General features: G+C 41.3%; 2 protein-coding genes and 1 non-coding gene across 3 annotated transcripts in view; 1 reads left to right on the top strand and 2 right to left on the bottom strand.

Moving 5' to 3' along the window:
* Positions 1-3526: 3526 nt before the first annotated feature.
* Positions 3527-3600, bottom strand: trnan-guu (transfer RNA asparagine (anticodon GUU)). Its single transcript has one exon. It is a non-coding gene; the product is annotated as a tRNA-Asn (tRNA).
* Positions 3601-3748: 148 nt separating this feature from the next.
* LOC132871307 (uncharacterized) lies at positions 3749-6467 on the top strand. The gene is made up of 7 exons (XM_060905422.1): positions 3749-3837; positions 4492-4637; positions 4734-4820; positions 4923-5036; positions 5148-5454; positions 5486-5591; positions 5742-6467. Exons 2-7 carry the CDS (start codon positions 4616-4618, stop codon positions 6195-6197), a joined length of 1092 nt encoding a protein of 363 aa, XP_060761405.1. The 5' UTR covers positions 3749-3837; positions 4492-4615; the 3' UTR covers positions 6198-6467.
* Positions 6468-8579: 2112 nt separating this feature from the next.
* cers4b (ceramide synthase 4b) overlaps positions 8580-18912 on the bottom strand; it is a 30374-nt gene continuing 20041 nt past the window's right edge. The window contains exons 6-11 of the mRNA XM_060906305.1: positions 16954-17004; positions 15759-15851; positions 12869-12997; positions 11935-12041; positions 11544-11700; positions 8580-9315 (exon numbers count right to left, since the gene is read on the bottom strand). Coding sequence (XP_060762288.1) covers positions 9118-9315; positions 11544-11700; positions 11935-12041; positions 12869-12997; positions 15759-15851; positions 16954-17004 — 735 coding nt within the window. The 3' untranslated portion in view covers positions 8580-9117. The remainder of the gene's footprint in view (positions 9316-11543; positions 11701-11934; positions 12042-12868; positions 12998-15758; positions 15852-16953; positions 17005-18912) is intronic.

The raw sequence follows: 18912 nt of genomic DNA, 5'->3' as shown, positions 1-18912 counted from the left end.
TAATGCCTCTGTCCCAACTCTGTGTGTGTGTGTGTGTTTTGCAGGCATCAAATTCTTTGTTTCTATTTACAAAATACAATTAAGTTGGTCAGTAAAGTTATTGAAAATCTTTTCTTTGTCCTTTTATCAGTTAAATAAAGATTCACATGAATTAACAAATCACAGATTTTTGTTTTTATTGCATTTTGGAAAAATATTCCATCTTTTCTGGAAATTGGGTTATAATAATAATAATAATAATAATAATAAGTAATCGTATGAGGTCGAGTAAAATTAAGGATCAATTTCACAAGTGATTTTGAAGTTTTGAAAATTGCCTGAGTCACAAAGCGACGAGGGCAATTTCAAAACTTTGAAATCACGAGTGAAATTGATCCTTAATTTTACGAGGAACCATACGATTACTTGTTTGTAATATATAAGGCCAAATTCATACTTTGGAAGCCATTCAAGTTCACAACATTTGTCGTTCACGTTTTCTGAACCAATCAGGGCGCAAGACTATCTTGCACGTTTGAATCAGTTTCTAAAGCGTCTTTCATCATGACACGGCAACACGACACGAGGATTTTGGACAGGATTTTAACATCTTTCAGGATTGATCCCGGATATTTCTCTTGTCTCAGATGCCGATCCAATGCTGCCTGCATTACTTTAAGAGAGTCTGGTTTGTAGTTTTCCCCATTTTCTTTCCTCACTTCTGCATAAAACTGCGATAGCACCTTGTCTAACTCACAGCATTCATATACCACTAGAGAGTCGTTTATTTGTCTTTCTGCGGCCCATTTCTTAAACACAGAAAGCCAAAAATTCGTACTTTTTTGGTATTTTCATTTTCGCTTGCAGCTTTCAGTTGGTTTATCATTTCTTCGTCAAATATAGTGAAACGTGGCATTGCTGAGTCAGCCATTTTGTTGACAAAATTTGCTAACTTTTGTAACCGTAACCAAGCAACGAACTAGCCAGTAGCATTTCAGAAATACGACCCTGTGTTAAGGAAAAAAGCCGTCCTTGATTGACCAATCAGAATTGAGTAATTTGGCCCTATGTATAATAATAATAATAATAATAAAAGATGGCGGCACGGTGGTGTAGTGGTTAGTGCTGTCGCCTCACAGCAAGAAGGTCCTGGGTTCAAGCCCTGGGGCTGGCGAGGGCCTTTCTGTGTGGAGTTTGCATGTTCTCCCCGTGTCCGCGTGGGTTTCCTCCGGGTGCTCCGGTTTCCCCCACAGTCCAAAGACATGCAGGTTAGGTTAACTGGTGACTCTAAATTGACCGTAGGTGTGATTGTGAATGGTTGTCTGTGTCTATGTGTCAGCCCTGTGATGACCTGGCGATTTCTCCAGGGTGTACCCCGCCTTTCGCCCGTAGTCAGCTGGGATAGGCTCCAGCTTGCCTGCGACCCTGTAGAACAGGATAAAGCGGCTAGAGATGATGAGATGAGATAATAAAAGATCAAACTTCTCTGTTTTATTTTTTGATAACAGCAATTATAAAACGGATTCAGTTCAAGAAAATCCAACAAATGTTTACTGACATTAGTATCCTTTTCAGGAGTTATTCTTCACATAAACAGGTTGAAGAATGTTCAACAACAGTGCTGCGTTTCCTTTCTGCCATATTGTACAACTCACTAACCAGTTAACTCACTAATCCACTAACCAGCTAACCCACTAACCAACTAACTCACTAACCAGCTAACTCATTAACCAGCTAACCAACTAACTCATTAACCAGCTAACCAACTAACTCATTAACCCACTAACCAGCTAACTCACTAACCCACTAACCAGTACAATGTGTTTTTTTTCCCTCTGTACTGCTGCGTTTCTGTGCGGGAGCGAGAAGGCGGAAGGAAAAGTAGTTCCTATCCTAAACTCCGATTAAAAAAAAAATTTAATAAAATTAAGTTAATAAAATCGCTACTTAAAGACAGTGACTGTTATCGATTTTTAAAAATATGATGATCGTCTCTCAAAAGTGAATAATCGGGATTGGATCTGTTGATAATTTGGTATCAATCCGCCGATCTTTACTCTCTATGGAGTGGCGCAGTTTCAAAGGGAGTTTGTCAGAAAATTGAACTTCATCTCATCTCATTATCTGTAGCCGCTTTATCCTTCTACAGGGTCGCAGGCAAGCTGGAGCCTATCCCAGCTGACTACGGGTGAAAGGCGGGGTACACCCTGGACAAGTCGCCAGGTCATCACAGGGCTGACACATAGACACAGACAACCATTCACACCTACGGTCACTTTAGAGTCACCAGTTAACCTAACCTGCATGTCTTTGGGCTGTGGGGAAAACCGGAGCACCCAGAGGAAACCCACGCGGAGAACATGCAAACTCCACACAGAAAGGCCCTCGCCGGCCGAACCCAGGACCTTCTTGCTGTGAGGCGACAGCTAACCACTACACCACCGTGCCGCCCCAAAATTGAACTTAATCTGGGCTAATATTGTTTTATTATTTCTCATAACTGATAAATTCTAACTTTTTAACAGTTATATCCTGTTGTGCAGTTGGTTGTACTATCAGACCCTCTATGAAAAGTTCGTTGTAGTTTATTCGGTAAATGTAATGTTTTAGCATAAAGTGGCTCCTGGTCTGTTATTAGCCAGTTAGCTAACTTCACCACAGAGTTCACCGCCATCTTTTCCTCATTATCTGGCCTTTTCTAGACACATGCACTAATACAAACTATTAGCCTTTCCTATTAAATCGTTTCAGAGGAAAAGGCTAGTTTAATCGTGCTAGCTATTTAGCCATACAGCCATTTTGATAGCTTTTTTTATTTCAGTATTAAGAGCCGGTTATTGAAATTTACTTCAGGTCATTTGTTCATCAGTAAACACATACACTACCAATAACATTAGGATGAGGTTTATCAGTAGACTAGTTAGTTTAACACAATTAGCTAAAATGCACGATGCTTTTATTTTTCCACCTCTGACTACACCTGCAAATGAATTTAGCCTCATATTTATTCATGGATACAATCAAAAAGTGTAAAGTTAGCAATGAGAAGGGGAAATTTCAAAAGCTGGAAAGCATTAAGCATGTAGCACGGAAAAGCTTTCCGAAATTCTTCATTTTTTTCTTAATAGTCTATATGACTATAATTTATCTCCATTTATTTGCAAAACTGGAGGTATCCTTTTATTGTTTGCTTTCTTTGCATATATGCAAGCTGATTGTTTAATGTTGTAGGTTACTGAGTACAATCAAGACTGTAAATATGTAGAAAATTATAAAAATTTAAGAAACGGCATCAGGATAAGTTATTTATATATTATAAGTGCCATGTGTTCATGTAGTATTTTGCGCCGCGCAGCCCCCTCTACCGAGCGAATAATGTCACTGCAAGTAAACTGTTCAAATGCATTTTGTGTGTGGGTTTTTGTTTTTTGTTTTGTTTTGTTTTTTAAACCAATAAGGCTTCCTGTGCAGCAATATATGGATTTGGTTCATCATCTGTTAATATAAAGATGATAAATCAATTAAAAAAAAAAAAAAAAAGATCCACCGTCCCTGGGTGGGCTCGAACCACCAACCTTTCGGTTAACAGCCGAACGCGCTAACCGATTGCGCCACAGAGACTGGACTATTTGCGGTATCTGTTCTCTTTCATTTGAGGTTCAGGGTGCTTCTCTGAGTCCAAGCTCTCCAGTGTCACAGCCAATCGCTACGCTTCTGTCCAATCTCACAAGCCAATCGCTACGCTTCTGTCCAATCTCACATTGGATTGCGTTGCTAGCTGCCTGCGTACCTAGCAACGGAGAATCTTCGCTCAGTTCACTTTTTTCAGCGGCTGTCATCAATCCAGCAATACTAAAAGTAAGACCATATTATGAATAAAAGTTTTCTGTAAAAACTTTCTGTGTAAATTCAGCAACGAACAAACGATTGTCAGAACAGATAATTGTGTAGACGCCTTATATTTTTATTCGTCAGATAAGTTTACTGTCTTGCTAACGTTTAATACCTGTGGAAAATGATCATATATCAATTCAATGGCATGTCAGCATTTGCGAAATTACTGGTATTGACGTAAAGAAAGCAAATATGATGATCAAAAGACATAGATTTACATATGAATGATGTTATCATAATATTAGCTTTCTGCAACGTAAGGATGGACATTATATTTAACCTATGCTACGATGGTAATTTTGTGGTTGGACATTAAGTTTAACTTCTGCCACGATGGTAATATGATGGTTGATTATAAACGTGCGTTAGGCTATTTATCTTGACTCAGTGTTGATATTCAATGATAAACCAACAATAGTTTGAATTTGTTTAGCATTTTGTTTGTTAGCATTCTCTTGTAATGTTACCTCAATATGGCTTGTTTACAGTAAGTGTGCACCAGTCCCAGCATTAGTGTAAGAATAAAGGGTGTTAATGTGTGTATCCAAGCTATTTCTCTGTCTTTATATAAATGGAAATTCTGATCGCTGTCTTTATTTTTACGTTTTCTTCATTCAGATGAGTAAGAGCCATAAAGGCATGGAGGAGGGGGAGTGGATGGCGAGATTGAGAACTTTTGCCTCCAGTGGAGTTTGGCCCTCTGGCTCTGGTAACAGACCAGCCAGCGCCAAGGCAAAACTAAATGGCACGACCTCTATCAAAAGGTAAAGTAGGAAGACAGTACTGACTGCTTAACAGAGATTAGTATGTTGAACACTGAGTAACTCATTCTTGACTGAACGATAATGATGTCATTGTAGATAGAGAAATGCCCCCTCCAGACACGTGGGCAGACAACACTTTTTGGTGGGCCCACAGGCTGCACTTGTGGTTTCCATACCACAAAGGTGAGCTATGTGATGTGCTGACTGATTCTTCAAGCTTTTGTGGTACTAAAACATGCTCATCTGCTGTTAACTATCTCTTCCCATTCTGTAATTCCATTTTAGCAGCCTGCCACACAGTCACCAGCGGCAGGAGAGCCAGCGCCAGCCAGTCAGGGATCTGTGGCCCCTGCAGCTGCTCAGAAGACTTTCTTGCGGCCTCCTCCAAGCCTGTCAGCGGTGAATATGATTTATACTGATTGCTTTGAATGATGCCATCCCACTTGAGCTTTAAGTGTTCTGTGTCTGTTTTCATTGAAGTCTTACTGAATGAATGTTAACTGCTTTCAGTTCACCAAGCAACGTTTTGGCGGGGCGCAGTCAGCCTCTCTGAAGCCACATCTAGTGGCCAGAAGGACCCCAAGCCCCGCTCCTCCCATTACATCCTCCGTGAGGACCCCAAGCCCTGCTCCTCCCGTTACATCCTCCGTGAGGACCCCAAACCCTGCTCCCTCTGCTGCATCCTCCGTGAGGACCCCAAGCCCTGCTCCTCCCATTACATCCTCCGTGAGGACCCCAAGCCCTGCTCCTCCCGTTACATCCTCCGTGAGGACCCCAAGCCCTGCTCCCTCTGCTGCATCCTCCGTGAGGACCCCAAGCCCTGCTCCCTCTGCTGCATCCTCCGTGAGGACCCCAAGCCCTGCTCCCTCTGCTGCATCCTCCGTGAGGACCCCAAGCCCTGCTCCTCTTCCTCCTCCTGCATGTCCACATGGCGATACCCACACCAGCAGCCTGGTAGGAATAACACACTACAGAAGTCACACAGATTACTTGAGTGTGTCTGTGTGTGTGTGCGTGCATATGTGTGTGTCTGCATTTTATTTGCTGAGTTTTAACTTGAATTCATGCATAAAACTAATTCTTATTTTATCTTCAACCTATCAGGATGAAGCAGGAGATGGAGCTTCATTTTGGTTGCCAGGGGAGTTGAGGAAGACGATCCCCACACAGGACCAGCGCTGGATTGCCAACACCATATTCCAGTCTGGCAGACTACGAGCGGATCTGAAGTTGTGGTATGAGCCCCCAGTCCCAGCACTCATTTACCACCAGACCCCGACTCCAGACCGCTTTTTCACACATAGGCTGATGGTGTGGATGCCCTACCACCTGTGGAAAGTGAGAGTTTTCTGCCCCTCCTGTGGAAAGCAGCTGACTGGATATGGTGTCCATAAAAGGGCCCGTAAAGTCCTGGACATTGACAGGTATTACCTGATGCTGACCGAAACCCTCAGGTGCACGGTCTGTTCCCTGAATTACTTGTCAACCAGTCAAGCTGTCCGGGAGCAGCTGGACCTGCCGCACGCCCAGATGTTCAGGCTTATCCTGACCCGCAAGTGAGTAAAGCTGAAGCAAGCTGGTGAATGCTGTTCATTAATTGTGAATATTACAGTGCCATTAATTCACTGTTTAATTATATGAATTAAAAAAAGTGTAGGACTCCTCCTTAAAGGTACAGTCTGTGATTTGTTGTTTTTGTTTGGGGGGCAGGGTGGCACGGTGGTGTAGTGGTTAGCGCTGTCGCCTCACAGCAAGAAGGTCCGGGTTCGAGTCCCGTGGCCGGCGAGGGCCTTTCTGTGCGGAGTTTGCATGTTCTCCCCGTGTCCGCGTGGGTTTCCTCCGGGTGCTCCGGTTTCCCCCACAGTCCAAAGACATGCAGGTTAGGTTAACTGGTGACTCTAAATTGACCGTAGGTGTGAATGTGAGTGTGAATGGTTGTCTGTGTCTATGTGTCAGCCCTGTGATGACCTGGCGACTTGTCCAGGGTGTACCCTGCCTTTCGCCCGTAGTCAGCTGGGATAGGCTCCAGCTTGCCTGCGACCATGTAGAAGGATAAAGCGGCTAGAGATAATGAATGAATGTTTGGGGGCAGGCTGCAGATTGTTTGTTTGCACTAGAGAGGAGCTGTTGTTGTTTTGAATGTGTAAATATGTTCTGTTATTTTTTGGGGGGACACGCTGCCCCAGCTCTTTGTGTGATCTTGAATAAATGTGAAATATGTTTCTATGAATAAATGTGAAATACATTTTTTTTAAATATATCAAAATGGGTCTTTTTGTGACTTAAGCACTTTCATATATATATATATTTTAATTAAGGTTTTTATAATAAGGATTCTCCAAAAGCTCCATCCAGTGGGAATAATTGTGGCAATAATATAATACAATCTTTGAAGAATATACCTTTAACACCACATGGATAGCAAAAACACTTTGGATGAAAATATGAGGCAAATGTCTATTTTAATCAGTGTTAACATGTTTTATAACGTAATCTGATGTGATTCAAAAGACACTTGTCAGTCTTTACACTAGCTGTCACTCAATCAAAAACCTTTAACAACCAAAAACCTTAAAAAAAGCCAACAGTACTTGATGGAACATGTTTAATATCAATATTAATAAAAGTTGATGAAATATTACAATTGTACTGAATGTCAAATTGTTTCGCCGGAGGTGGGATTCGAACCGGCGATGCCAAAGTCAAATATATTTATGGGAAAATAGAAAAATTATTTTTAAAAAATTATTCACAACTAATGTTTACCATGGTTCAATACTTAAAAATCATAAGCTGAGCCCTTAATAATCTTTTCTCTTCCCTTTCCCTCTTTTTTCCCTCTCTTTTTTCCTCTTTTTCCCTTCTTCCCTCCTTCCCTTTCATATCTATCTATCTATCTATCTATCTTCTTCTTCTTCTTCTTATTATTATTATTATCAACACAATACTTCCTTTCTATTTTGGACAGTTGTTAAAACAGGAATATTTTCTCATGTTATTTGCCATTTTCACTTCATTCTCACATCTTAACAGTATTTACTTGTCATGTAATTCACTGTTACAATATTCATGCAGCTTGCGACCAATATGACCAATAAATGCTGTTAAGATGTGACTGTGAAAATGAAGTGAAAATGGCAAATAACACGAGAAAATAATCCTGTTTCAACAACCGTCCTAAATAGAAAGGAAGTATTGTAGTGTTGGTAAAATAAATAAACAAATAAATAAATAAATATAGAAAGGAAGAAGAAATACACGAAAGCGAAAGATTCACTGTATAAGAGAAAATCTGAAATAATCTCCATTGTAGTAATTATAATAGTAAAAGAGCTGTTCAAAAAAAAATGATCAGACTGGACTGAAAAATTAAAACCAACAATAACAGTGCAGTGCAGCGCTATAAAGATACAGTATGTAAGGAATGGGGGTAAAGATGAGAAAATAAGAGGAGGTAATGAAAGGGGGAAAAAAGTCAGGCGATACTTTTCTTGGGGCAAGTTTGATTGGATACGACGGTTTAACATAAGCCAAATACACACGATGTGAGTGGTAAGATGGCGGCCAGATGGCTTCACTCGTCTCTCCAGCGGGGAATGGACTCTGAGCTCTCCAGGTTTTACATAGAGCTCAATGGCAACGCGTCATCAAGGTAAACGGTGGCTACTTTGAAGAATCTAAAATATCAAACTTTTTTTAAGCACGTTTTTGTTTACCACACAATTCTATACATGTTCCATATGTTATTTCATAGTTTTGATATCTTCAGTGCTGTTCTGCAATGTAGAAAATGGTCACAATACACAAAACACTATGAATGAGTAGAGTAGGGGTGTACAAACTTTTGACTGTACAGAGACAAAAATAACACAGTGTATGATGCAGCTAGTTGTCGTTCTGTTCCAACAAAAGTGTCAAGTGTTAAAAATAAGTGAGTCAGGAACTCTTCAACTCATTTAATAATACATTACAAATGAAATACATAGAAAGGGCATATGTACAAATAAGTGACTTTTCAGGAACGCTCTCATACTGTAATCTTTATTTTCAGATTAATGGTTATTGTTAAAGAAAACCAATCTACATATTTGTGCATATTTTGTGTTTATCATTTAGTACAGTGTTTCACAATTCTCAATTTATTCCTGCTGTACTAGTGTTTTTCCAAAAACACATTTTTATTTTAGTTTAGTAGCTACTTAAAATCTGTCTAATAAAAGTAGGAAAACACTGAAACATCCAGTAGCATGAAGGACCAGCCCATAGTTTTTAGTGTGTGAGACTTGCATTAGAGCCAGAGTTGTGATGAACTGCTGTGACATTGGAGCATATACACAACATGGCAGTCAGTAGCAATGTTTCATGGCTACAACATCCAAAATGTTGCATCCTGCCGAATTACCAGTGTCTTATTTTAAAAATCAGTAGTGAACGCAACAGTAAGAGTAACCTCTCCGACGCTCTCTCTGGCTAAAATGTGCTATCTCGCTTTGGGTGTTCTGCTGCTTACATTAACTCGCTGATTAGCCAAGTTGTTTAAAACACAGCTTGACGTCATCATGGCCAGTTTGGAATCGAGGACCACTTTTCTCTTCCTCCATGAGGCTTGATCTGCTTCTTCATCTTCCTCCTCCTCTCCTGCCTCACTTTCATCATCGCTGCGTTCGTCCTTATCCAACTGCAGGGAAACGGGTCAAAGGTCAGGATGCTTAATGTAACACAAGCATTGAAATAAAGAACTTTTATATTTCTGTCCTTTTATTGTTTTTTATTTTTATTTTTTTTTATTAGAATTATATATAATCGAAAATGCCAAAATATCACCATTCGGAGGAGTTTCCCAGGATTTCACACAAATACAAATTGGACAAATAATGTGTTTGCTCTGCATTCCTTCTAATATTTACATTTAAATTATTTTTCTGATGTGTCTGCCTAAAGTGTCTCATTAAATAAATGATTCCAAAAAAGTTGGGACAAAGTACAAATTGTAAATAAAAATGGAATGCAATGATGTGGAAGTTTCAAAATTCCATATTTTATTCAGAATAGAACATAGATGACATATCAAATGTTTAAACTGAGAAAATGTATCATTTAAAGAGAAAAATTAGGTGATTTTAAATTTCATGACAACAACACATCTCAAAAAAGTTGGGACAAGGCCATGTTTACTACTGTGAGACATCCCCTTTTCTCTTTACAACAGTCTGTAAACGTCTGGGGACTGAGGAGACGAGTTGCTCAAGTTTAGGGATAGGAATGTTAACCCATTCTTGTCTAATGTAGGATTCTAGTTGCTCAACTGTCTTAGGTCTTTTTTGTCGTATCTTCCGTTTTATGATGCGCCAAATGTTTTCTATGGGTGAAAGATCTGGACTGCAGGCTGGCCAGTTCAGTACCCGGACCCTTCTTCTACGCAGCCATGATGCTGTAATTGATGCAGTATGTGGTTTGGCATTGTCATGTTGGAAAATGCAAGGTCTTCCCTGAACGAGACGTCGTCTGGATGGGAGCATATGTTGCTCTAGAACCTGGATATACCTTTCAGCATTGATGGTGTCTTTCCAGATGTGTAAGCTGCCCATGCCACATGCACTAATGCAACCCCATACCATCAGAGATGCAGGCTTCTGAACTGAGCGCTGATAACAACTTGGGTCGTCCTTCTCCTCTTTAGTCCGAATGACACGGCGTCCCTGATTTCCATAAAGAACTTCAAATTTTGATTTGTCTGACCACAGAACAGTTTTCCACTTTGCCACAGTCCATTTTAAATGAGCCTTGGCCCAGAGAAGACGTCTGCACTTCTGGATCATGTTTAGATACGGCTTCTTCTTTGAACTATAGAGTTTTAGCTGGCAACGGCGGATGGCACAGTGAATTGTGTTCACAGATAATGTTCTCTGGAAATATTCCTGAGCCCATTTTGTGATTTCCAATACAGAAGCATGCCTGTATGTGATGCAGTGCCGTCTAAGGGCCCGAAGATCACAGGCACCCAGTATGGTTTTCCGGCCTTGACCCTTACGCACAGAGATTCTTCCAGATTCTCTGAATCTTTTGATGATATTATGCCCTGTAGATGATGATATGTTCAAACTCTTTGCAATTTTACACTGTCGAACTCCTTTCTGATATTGCTCCACTATTTGTCGGCGCAGAATTAGGGGGATTGGTGATCCTCTTCCCATCTTTACTTCTGAGAGCCGCTGCCACTCCAAGATGCTCTTTTTATACCCAGTCATGTTAATGACCTATTGCCAATTGACCTAATGAGTTGCAATTTGGTTCTCTAGCCGTTCCTTTTTTGTACCTTTAACTTTTCCAGCCTCTTATTGCCCCTGTCCCAACTTTTTTGAGATGTGTTGCTGTCATGAAATTTCAAATGAGCCAATATTTGGCATGAAATTTCAAAATGTCTCACTTTCGACATTTGATATGTTGTCTATGTTCTATTGTGAATACAATATCAGTTTTTGAGATTTGTAAATTATTGCATTCCATTTTTATTTACAATTTGTACTTTGTCCCAACTTTTTTGGAATCGGGGTTGTATATAAAGTTGACCAAACCTCACCAGTGACCCCAAGGCTGTTATTCCTGTTTAAGTGCTTTCTATATTCTATTCTTATAACATTTTATTGATTTCATAAGAGGTAGACTTGGGGGGGGGGGGGGGGGGGGGAGTTGCTATAAACAGGATTTGTGATGCTAGATTTCAGTCTATGATGCTTGTAACAACTCTACCTGATATTTTAAACCCACTTGGTTTTTTTTTTTTTGTGGAGGAACGTGACTTCAGGACTTTGTCAAGGGCACAGTGACTAATCATCAGCTGAATTTTTGTTTTTTGGTCATATCTACCAACACTGAACAGTTTTCATCAACAGAGCTGTGACACACCTTGCCCAGAAAGAGGAACTTATAGATCATGCGCAGTATGAGCCAGGCCCAGAAGATGTGCAGGAACTGCAGCACTAGCAGCAAAGAGTTGAAGAAATAGTATCCCACAAACGGCTGGAAGATCTCCATCGATGAGATCAGAGTCGTGTATATAATCCTTTGGGGTGAGAAAATAAGAAAGATCAGTACTGCTGAAAGTTATGCACCAATAATGGAACCAGTTTTCAAATAAATGCAGGAAAATAACATTATTGCCATCTGAACACCTGGCAAGGATCTTATTACTCATCTATTACACCACAGCTATGTTGTTACACTATCATTTTCTTGATCTTACATTATTAATAAAGTAATTGTCTCCCAATGAAAGCTGATGGGACAAAGGTCTTACTTGCTTGGAAACACGACCAGGCGTGTGATCAGGAACACCACAGCAAACACCACAAAAAGTGAGTCGCAGGTTTTTTTCCAGCCTGCATAATTGAACATTTTTGCCGACTGTTGTGAAAGAAAAAAGGTACAGCATCACTTCAGGTCTCATCTTTCACCAGAATGAAATAAACTCATTTCCCTTTGAAGGTAAACTTCATTTTGAGTGACTTACATATTAATCTTTAAAATGATCATGATCTTCAATGGCATCCAAGATTTATTTTATAAGCAGCGCTTTAGTCTTTTAGTCTGCGCAGCGCTTTCACCTCCTCATCTGTACACTGCTCAAATAGAGCAGATTCCAAAGCTTCAATTTTAATGCTAATTAAAATGATGGTGGCATCAACATCATCATGCTTTTCAACTTGTAGCCAAATCTCTGCTATAAACTCATAGCTGCTCTGCATTATGGAACTTTGAGTCCAGAGTTTGTACCAATGTATCTACTTCTGCATTGAATTTCTCACTGATATGACACAGCTGGAAAATGGTGAGTGAGAAAAGAAGTTCTTCCACGTTCATTTTTAGGAACTAACAGTGAAAATTGATCAGAATGTTATTGTAACTGTACTGCTAACATCCTCCAGTGCAGTACATGACTATTAATTTATCACATTAGTAATGAACATAAAGCATGCACAAACATACAAGCACCAGCATCACTAATCACATCACAAAGATCTGAATCTAAACATACTGTATTTGATAAGTTTCAGAGTGGAGGTTCCTTTCCAGAATACCTCAGTTGGATGAAAGTTGCTCAAACACATTTTCAATATCATTATCATGAACATCCTCATCTCAGGAATTATTTCTGACAGTGAGCTGGAAGACCAGTGATGAAGCCAGATATCCAGTGTATGTCCCTGATACTCTGTACAGTGCATTCTTACCTCTAGCAGGAAGTCAGAGGAGTCATGGACGAGCATGACCAGAGTGCCAATGCGGATGTAGTTGGAGCAGTAGGAGAACCCAAGCAGGAAAATGGTAGCGATGTGGTGTATAATCTGTTCTTTGAAATCCTAGAACAGAAATCAGTGCTGATTAGGCACTTTTAAGATTGTTTAAGAGTTGCTAAAATGTTAAAAAAAAAAATCAGTGGCACACAACTGAATATCCCTTTTGGACATCCCATTCCATCACCTCCAAAATACACCATATGGCCAAAAGTATGTGGACACACCTCCTAATTATCGAGCTCAAGCGTTTCAGTGACACTGATTGCTCACCGGTGCATGAAATCAAGCACGTAGCCAAAATAAACACTGGCAGTAGAACTGGACGTACTGAACAACTCAGTACCTTTAAAACGTGTCATAGGGTGCCATAAGTCAGTTTGTGAAATTTCTGCCCTGCTAGATCTTCCTCAGTCAACTGTAAATGTTATTAAAGTGAAACAGAAGCATCTAGGAGCAACAACAGCTCAGCCACAAAGCAGGAGACTACGCAAACTCACAGATCGGGGTCGCCATGTGTTAAACCATGTCGTGCGTCAAAATCGCCAATACTCTGTTGCATCACTCACTACAGAATTCCAAACTGCCCCATGAAGCACAATCAGTACAAGAACTTTGTACTAAGAGCTTCAAGAAATGGGTTTCCATGGCTGAGCACCTGCATACAAGCCTAAGATCAATATGCACAATGCCAAGTGGTGGCTGGAGCAACGTAAAGCACACCGTCACTGGACTCTTGAGCAGTGGAAATGTTCTCTTGAGTGATGAGTCACACTTCACTATCTGGCAGTCTGACCGGGCCCGGCGCGATGGGCGGGCCTTTGGGGGCCGGGCCCGCCCATTTAGTCACGTGGGCCCGCCCTAGTGTGGGCCCGCCCGCCCTGTCATAGGCTAGGGCCAACAGCTTAACACAATATTTAAAATAAATAAATAAATCTCAGGCTACTACAATTAAACGCTTTTTTTTTTTAAAAAAGGGCATAATATTAAAGAAAAAGTCCTTAATTTAAAATGTGTATACATGACACACTGTTTTCCTAACGTTTCGGCCTGCGCCCATCTCGTCAGCCCTGAGCTGTCATGCACTTGGCATTTGATTTGCAAACTAAGCACTGGAGGTAAGAAACTGGTTTTGACGTTTCAGTTAACCTACAAAACACATCTGTATTAAAGATTAATGTTGTCATGCTTCCCAAAACTAGATTTGAGACATAAAACTTTTAATGCGCATGGTTTCACTTAGAAGGGATTCAGTGACTGCAGTTAGGCTTTGCGCAGGGAGGATGAGTGTGATGTAATCTTCTGTTGCACACTCTTAATTGTAAATATCAATCTTAATTTGCTGTCAACATTGATCACAATCATCCGTTTGCGCATTCAGTGTTGGGTATTCGGAACGAGTTTACAACATGACTCGTGCGCAAACGGAATACTGCCAATATTCCGTATGAAACGGAATATTCCCTGCAAATGCGCTCAGTGATGGACAATATATAGCAGCGGAACAGGGTGTCTGAAGAGCTCATAATACACCATTTTAGAGTGTTTTTTTCAAAAATTTCTTCCGGGGGAGCATGCCCCCGGACCCCCCTAGTAAAATTGGGTTCGCCAATGCGTGCCCACCCCCAGCCAGTGCAATGCCCAGCTACTAGACCGCTTCTGCCGCTGGGTCTGAGTCTGACAGACTAATCTGAGTTTGGTAGAAACATCAGGGGCTTCTAGGCCTTCAGTGAAGGCCCAAACATACCGTATCAGCATTTCAAATGTTATATTTAATTTCTTTCATTCTTTCACAATTTCATTACAATTATTTACTTCTAATTCTAAGTTGGCCTCGTTTTCTTCTAAATCTGCTTCAGAAATGAAAACATTAAAATTGGATAACTCTGTGAGATTTTTTTGCTTGTTGTCTCTAGGCTGAGAAGAGTTTAGAGCTCATTGTTTTTGACTTCATTGCCGGGACAGAAGGCCATGGCAGTGTATGTTTATGTAGGAAGTGACAGATGAGTTAACCAATCAGATACTGATTTATCATGGGAGGGACCAAAAATGTATCGCCCTTGGCCTTCCTGAAACCCAACGCTAGCTTAACTGCAAGTCAGCGGCATCAGTGCAGCAGTGAAGTAACCTTCTAGCCAGTGTAGCGTTCATTAGTAGTGCTAGCAAATGCTAATAAAGCGGTCAAGCTAGTGCTATCCAGAGCACGTAGCGCAGGCTAACGACCGAGAAATTAAGATTTCTGTCTCCAGACTCTTCTTCCATGCATGCTCGCCACAGTATTTTTCAATCATACTTAAGTATTCATTTCCCTGTGCAATTTACTTAGCTACTTTTAAAATCAACATCAACAACTACACACAACGGAGCGACCTGGCAACCTGCCGCTAATCCCTTGTGAAATCCTTTGTCCTGTTGCTTTTTTGGTGTGTCTGGCTAAGTTTTGGCTGAACTGAAGTCCCAGCTCTAATAGTAACAGTTCACCTCTGCCTACCGGTATGCCTTCTCATCACTGCTCAACTTTACAAATGCTCTTTTGAATGGGCACAAATTCACATGGACAGACTCCAAAACTTTGTAGAACTCCTTCCCAGAACAAAGGAGGCTGTTACAGCTGCAAAGAGGAGACCAACTCCGTATTCATGCCCATGGATTTGGAATGGCATGTCAAACAAGCTCATACGGTATACTGTGTGCACATACCTTTGGCCATAGAGTGTATGTTTTGCATAACAAAAACACAGGTGAAAGTCATGTTCTATTTTGCCTGAAATGCTACTGAGGTCTGTGTATTGTAAATAGGCTTCTTAGCTAAATACATAATGCTTACTTTTCTCTTGACGTCCACAGAGACACAGAGCAGCAGGGACCAGTAGAAGCCCAGCTCCAGCATGTAATACCAGTAATGCACATTCTCCACACGCTGCACACAAGTATTGAACACAAAGATCAGTTAATTTTGTTGAAACAACAGCATCATTAGGAGATGCATCATTCCATCAAGGCTGGAAAGCATACAGATTTAATTTGCTTGAATAATAATCATAAAAAAGCGCCAGATTGAAACCACAGTTAGTCTGGTGAAGCATAGCTAGAATAGATAGAGGCAAAATATAACAGATCAGGTCTTTGTGCGGCGGCACGGTGGTGTAGTGGTTAGCGCTGTTGCCTCACAGCAAGAAGGTCCGGGTTCGAGCCCCGTGGCCGGCGAGGGCCTTTCTGTGTGGAGTTTGCATGTTCTCCCCGTGTCCGTGTGGGTTTCCTCCGGGTGCTCCGGTTTCCCCCACAGTCCAAAGACATGCAGGTTAGGTTAACTGGTGACTCTAAATTGACCGTGAGTGTGAATGGTTGTCTGTGTCTATGTGTCAGCCCTGTGATGACCTGGCGACTTGTCCAGGGTGTACCCCGCCTTTCGCCCGTAGTCAGCTGGGATAGGCTCCAGCTTGCCTGCGACCCTGTAGAACAGGATAAAGCGGCTAGAGATAATGAGATGAGAATGAGGTCTTTGTGTGTTTGTGTGTGTACGCGCACGTACCAGTACTTCCACCCTAAGTGTGATATTTCATAAATTATTCAATGTAAAATACATGCATTCCCAAACAAAACATGCACTCACATCCTTGTGAAGACCTTACACTGATATAATTATTCAGCTAATTAACACGATGCTACGCAAATCTAACATTACCCCCAGTAACCAAAAGGAACATTTTGGCTTTTAGTTTTTAAATAAAACTGCCACCAAGAACAAAAACATGTCCACCCACACTTACACTTCCTAACAAAATTTTGAAAGTCAAATATTCCCCTCTCTCTGAATGTAGGAAGCTATTTACAAACTTGTGATTTAGATAAATGGAAATAAGGTTATTTCTCTCTCTCTCTCTCTCTCTCTCTCTGTCAAGGAGCTCTTTCGGCTGCCAGTGCATATACAGAAAAAAACAGATTTGTGTTTTTCTCCTGACTTGCTCTTTTTTGTGTGTATTAGTAGTGTGTGTTTGTGTAGAGGCGATAGGCAAGCTCACTTGTTGGGGATATCCCTTCCAGCACTCCTTTGGCTCCCAAAACCAAGGTGTCTGTGAGGAAGAGAAAGCAGAAGGTCAGATATCAGGCTTCTGTAACACACACTAACTCAAGTGCGTATGGCAGTGAGAGGTGACGATCACAATGACAGCAGGATCAGATCACCTCCTGTGACTGCTAACGGACTCTATTATTACAAATGACATAACACAACAAATGAGGCCTGAGTTTCCCAAAAGCTACCCATTCGCACCAAAACCAATGCAAATTAGCCTGGCCCTGACGTCACTGATTACCTCCGTGTTCCAGGATTTTCCTTATTTGGCTTACGCAGAATTGCAAAACCCATCACTTTTAGTAGACAAGCTGATTTATGAATATTCTGTGGACTAATTAACCCGTTGCTGTGGCAACTGTCTAGACATAAGCCTAGGTCACAACCGGACGTACGATTTTTTGGCCGTGCGATTTTTGGCGTTTCCTAAATCGCTGCGTTTTTTTTGTTTGTGGAGAAAGACGCACGTTGGCCGTAAGTTTGTCTTGCAACCTGAAAAAAACGTAAGCGCCCGTAGAGTTTGTTTGACATGACAAAGAACCTCTGCGGCCGGTCTGCGGCCAGTCTACGGCTCAAAAATCAGCACGTCACACACGCGCCCTCCGTGCATTTCATGTGCATTTCTCCGTGCGTTTCTTGCGTTTTTTGCACGTAGGCCGGCCGTAGGAGCACGTATGGCCGGTTGTGACCAAGGCAATATCTGGTCTGCTTGGGTACTCGCACCAAAGCGAGGACCCTGTGACAGCAAGGTTATGACAGTGTCGCTACATTTGTATTCGACTGATAACTCGTGTCCTGTCCAGATGGCTAGATAGCATTCACGAGGTGTACAAGCAGTTTTGGGCGCCCAAAAACTTGATGCTGCTCTAGATCTACATGAATTCACTTGCTGCCTTGACCACTCACTGAAGGAGTTTTAGACAAATATCCATTGCAAACTTTTTGGGCTCAACAAAGACACACAAGTTGCTTGATGATAACGAGGTAAGTTTTCAGGATAAATTTTTTTAAATATCCCAAGTCAAATTTCGCAAACCAAGAAATGAATGACTGTTTACTCGCACTGAAGACTAAAGGAAAGACAGTTATTTGTGCTCTTGCTTTATGCCACATAGCTGACCAGGTATATAAATTTATTAGCTCTTTAATTCAACAAGGACATTGAGGACAAATTTTCTCGCGTTTTGTTTTTGTGTGTTTGTTTCGTGTGTGTGTGTGTGGGGGGGGGGGATCCATGAGAAAACTAAGGGAATGTAGTTTTCCCAATTTACCGATACAGCCCCATATGTCATTCATACATGCTTCAATACACCAATATCACACAGTTTTGATTTGAAAAATATGCAACAATAGTATCATTGGTTCTGTTTCATATTGAAAAAAATACATGGAAGAAATGTACTCTAGAGACATTAAACTTTGCTTTACTCCACCAAAATTTGCCTCTCAAAATGCGGGAAATAGCGTTTTAGAGGGTTAAAATTCCAAAATTTCCCAGGGGGGCATGCCCCCGGACCCCCTTAGATTTACACCCCCCCCCATCCAAAACTTCCTGCCACCACCTAAAGCAGAAGTTATTATTATTATTATTATTAATAATAATAATAAATGTAAACGGGCGGCACGGTGGTGTAGTGGTTAGCGCTGTCGCCTCACAGCAAGAAGGTCCTGGGTTCGAGCCCCGGGGCCGGCGAGGGCCTTTCTGTGTGGAGTTTGCATGTTCTCCCCGTGTCCGCGTGGGTTTCCTCCGGGTGCTCCGGTTTCCCCCACAGTCCAAAGACATGCAGGTTAGGTTAACTGGTGACTCTAAATTGACCGTAGGTGTGAATGTGGGTGTGAATGGTTGTCTGTGTCTATGTGTCAGCCCTGTGATGACCTGGCGACTTGTCCGGGGTGTGCCCCGCCT

This window comes from Neoarius graeffei, chromosome 23 (assembly GCF_027579695.1).
Source record: "Neoarius graeffei isolate fNeoGra1 chromosome 23, fNeoGra1.pri, whole genome shotgun sequence".
NCBI lineage: Eukaryota > Metazoa > Chordata > Actinopteri > Siluriformes > Ariidae > Neoarius > Neoarius graeffei.
The sequence above is the reverse complement of the archived record's forward strand: the minus strand, read 5'-3'. Positions and strand labels throughout refer to the sequence as shown.